General features: G+C 43.2%; 1 protein-coding gene across 1 annotated transcript in view; it reads right to left on the bottom strand.

Annotated features, from left to right (window-relative positions):
• LOC113816050 (uncharacterized) overlaps nt 1–2,500 on the bottom strand; it is a 21,863-nt gene that overhangs the window by 15,120 nt on the left and 4,243 nt on the right. The window contains exons 6-7 of the mRNA XM_070142117.1: nt 1,240–1,355; nt 148–408 (exon numbers count right to left, since the gene is read on the bottom strand). Coding sequence (XP_069998218.1) covers nt 148–408; nt 1,240–1,355 — 377 coding nt within the window. The remainder of the gene's footprint in view (nt 1–147; nt 409–1,239; nt 1,356–2,500) is intronic.

The raw sequence follows: 2,500 nt of genomic DNA, 5'->3' as shown, positions 1-2,500 counted from the left end.
CTGTTTACAAGTTTCTTAAAACATATTCCGAAGATGCCGCAACATGCCATTTATTCCAAATAAAACGTTGGCTGGCAGAAGCAAAAATAGACCTATTTTCACTATTTACATTCCGCCTTGTGCACTAGTCAAGACCAATCCCATTTATTTGGCGATCTTCGCCCTCAGCAGACTCATGTCAGCCTTGAACTTGGTGGGGGGAACGCCTCTCGCCCCCAGGCCCGTGATGGCGAAGGTCCCTCCCTCGCCCGGCTCAGCAGCCAGCTGTTCCTCCGTCAGGCCGGTCCTCGCGGACGTGACGAAGAGGGTGCTGTAGTCGGGGCCGCCCCAGCACACGGACGTGGTCAGCTGGGCGGGGAGCTCCACCGTGCGGAGGATCTTGCCGGTGTGGGGGTCGACGCAGATCACCTGCAGGAGGAGGAGGAGGAGGAGGAGGAGGAGGAGGAGGAGGAGGAAGAGGAAGAGGAGGAGGAGGAGGCGGAGGAGGAAGAGGAGGAGGAGGAGGAGGAGGAGGCGGAGGGCGCGGGCGGTGATTAGAAAGGGTTGGGCATGCGTTGGCGGGGATGGTTTAAGGGAGGAGGAATTAGCGAAGCAGGTTTAGGCTGCGCTGGAACTCCACTTAAAGTAAATATGATTCAAGGGAATAGAACTTGATGGGTGTAAAAAGCCTGATTAAATTATAATATAAAAAAAAAACTCCAGTGGTATGTGTGCGTGTCTATTCACACACAAAACATGTACTAATAAACATAGATAAGAATTGATAACGCTTTGTTATACGGCACAGTTAGTCTCTATATATCATGTTCATCATTATAAGCACTGTTATCATCATTATCCTCCTCCTCTTTGTCGCCCTTAACATATTCATAACATCATCATAATCACCATCACCATCATCATAATCTTCATCACCATGATAATAATCATTATCACCTTCATCACCATCACATCCCACCACCATCATCATCACCATCACATACCACCACCACCATTCATACCACCATCCCCCATCATCATCACTATCCCATTCTCCATTAACCAAACATCTTTTTCTCTCTAAATTGACCTTTGACCTCCGTGCCTCTGGAGCCTTTTCTGGTCATTAGAAGTTGCCTCGTGTGGATCACACTTTTTTCTCCTTCTTTTCTCTTTTTTTTCTCTTCTTTCTCTCTCATTTTCTCTTTCTCTCCCTTCTTTTCCTTCTTTCTCTCTCATTCTCACCACCACCTGCTTTACCTTTTTCCCGTAGAAGTTGGCCACCCACAGGTTCCCCGCCTCGTCGATGCACATGCCGTCGGGGATGTCCTTCTGCAGTCCCGCCGCCTTGTACCCGAGGACCGGACGGCGGTTGGCTAAAAGAACGATTTATTATAGGGAAGACCTGGCAACTCTTTTACGTGGAATTGTTGTTACTTGTATTGACCTGGCAACCTTTTACGTGGAATTATTGTTACTTGTATTGACCTGGCAACCTTTTACGTGGAGTTGTTGTTACTTGTATTGACCTGGCAACCTTTTGCGTGGAATTGTTGTTACTTGTATTGACCTGGCAACCTTTTACGTGGAGTTGTTGTTACTTGTATTGACCTGGCAACCTTTTACGTGGAGTTGTTGTTACTTGTATTGACCTGGCAACCTTTTACGTGGAGTTGTTGTTACTTGTATTGACCTGGCAACCTTTTACGTGGAAGTGTTGTTACTTGTATTGACCTGGCAACCTTTTACGTGGAGTTGTTGTTACTTGTATTGACCTGGCAACCTTTTACGTGGAATTGTTGTTACTTGTATTGACCTGGCAACCTTTTACGTGGAAGTGTTGTTACTTGTATTGACCTGGCAACCTTTTACGTGGAAGTGTTGTTACTTGTATTGACCTGGCAACCTTTTACGTGGAGTTGTTGTTACTTGTATTGACCTGGCAACCTTTTACGTGGAATTGTTGTTACTTGTATTGACCTGGCAACCTTTTACGTGGAATTGTTGTTACTTGTATTGACCTGGCAACCTTTTGCGTGGAATTGTTGTTACTTGTATTGACCTGGCAACCTTTTACGTGGAGTTGTTGTTACTTGTATTGCCTTTTTTTATGGGAATATGAATGATAATTATTACTGGAATTGTTGTTACTTGTATTGACCTGGCAACCTTTTACGTGGAATTGTTGTTGATTGTATTGCCTTGTTTTTAATGGGAATATGAATGTTAATTATTACTGGAATTGTTGATTGTATTGCCATTATTTATGGGAATATGAATGATGATTATTACTGGAATTGTTGTTGATTGTATTGCCTTTTTTATGGGAATGTGAATGATAATTATTACTGGAATTGTTGTTGACTGTATTGCCCTTTTTTATGGGAATATGAATGATAATTATTACGTGGAATTGTTGTTGATTGTATTGCCTTTTTTATGGGAATATGAATGGTAATTATTACTATTCACCTGAGACTAAATCTTTCATTACTAATAGAATTGGCCTTTTTTATGGGAA

Source organism: Penaeus vannamei, chromosome 29, assembly GCF_042767895.1.
Source record: "Penaeus vannamei isolate JL-2024 chromosome 29, ASM4276789v1, whole genome shotgun sequence".
NCBI lineage: Eukaryota > Metazoa > Arthropoda > Malacostraca > Decapoda > Penaeidae > Penaeus > Penaeus vannamei.
Note: the sequence above shows the minus strand (reverse complement) of the source record. Positions and strands in the feature narration are given on the sequence as shown.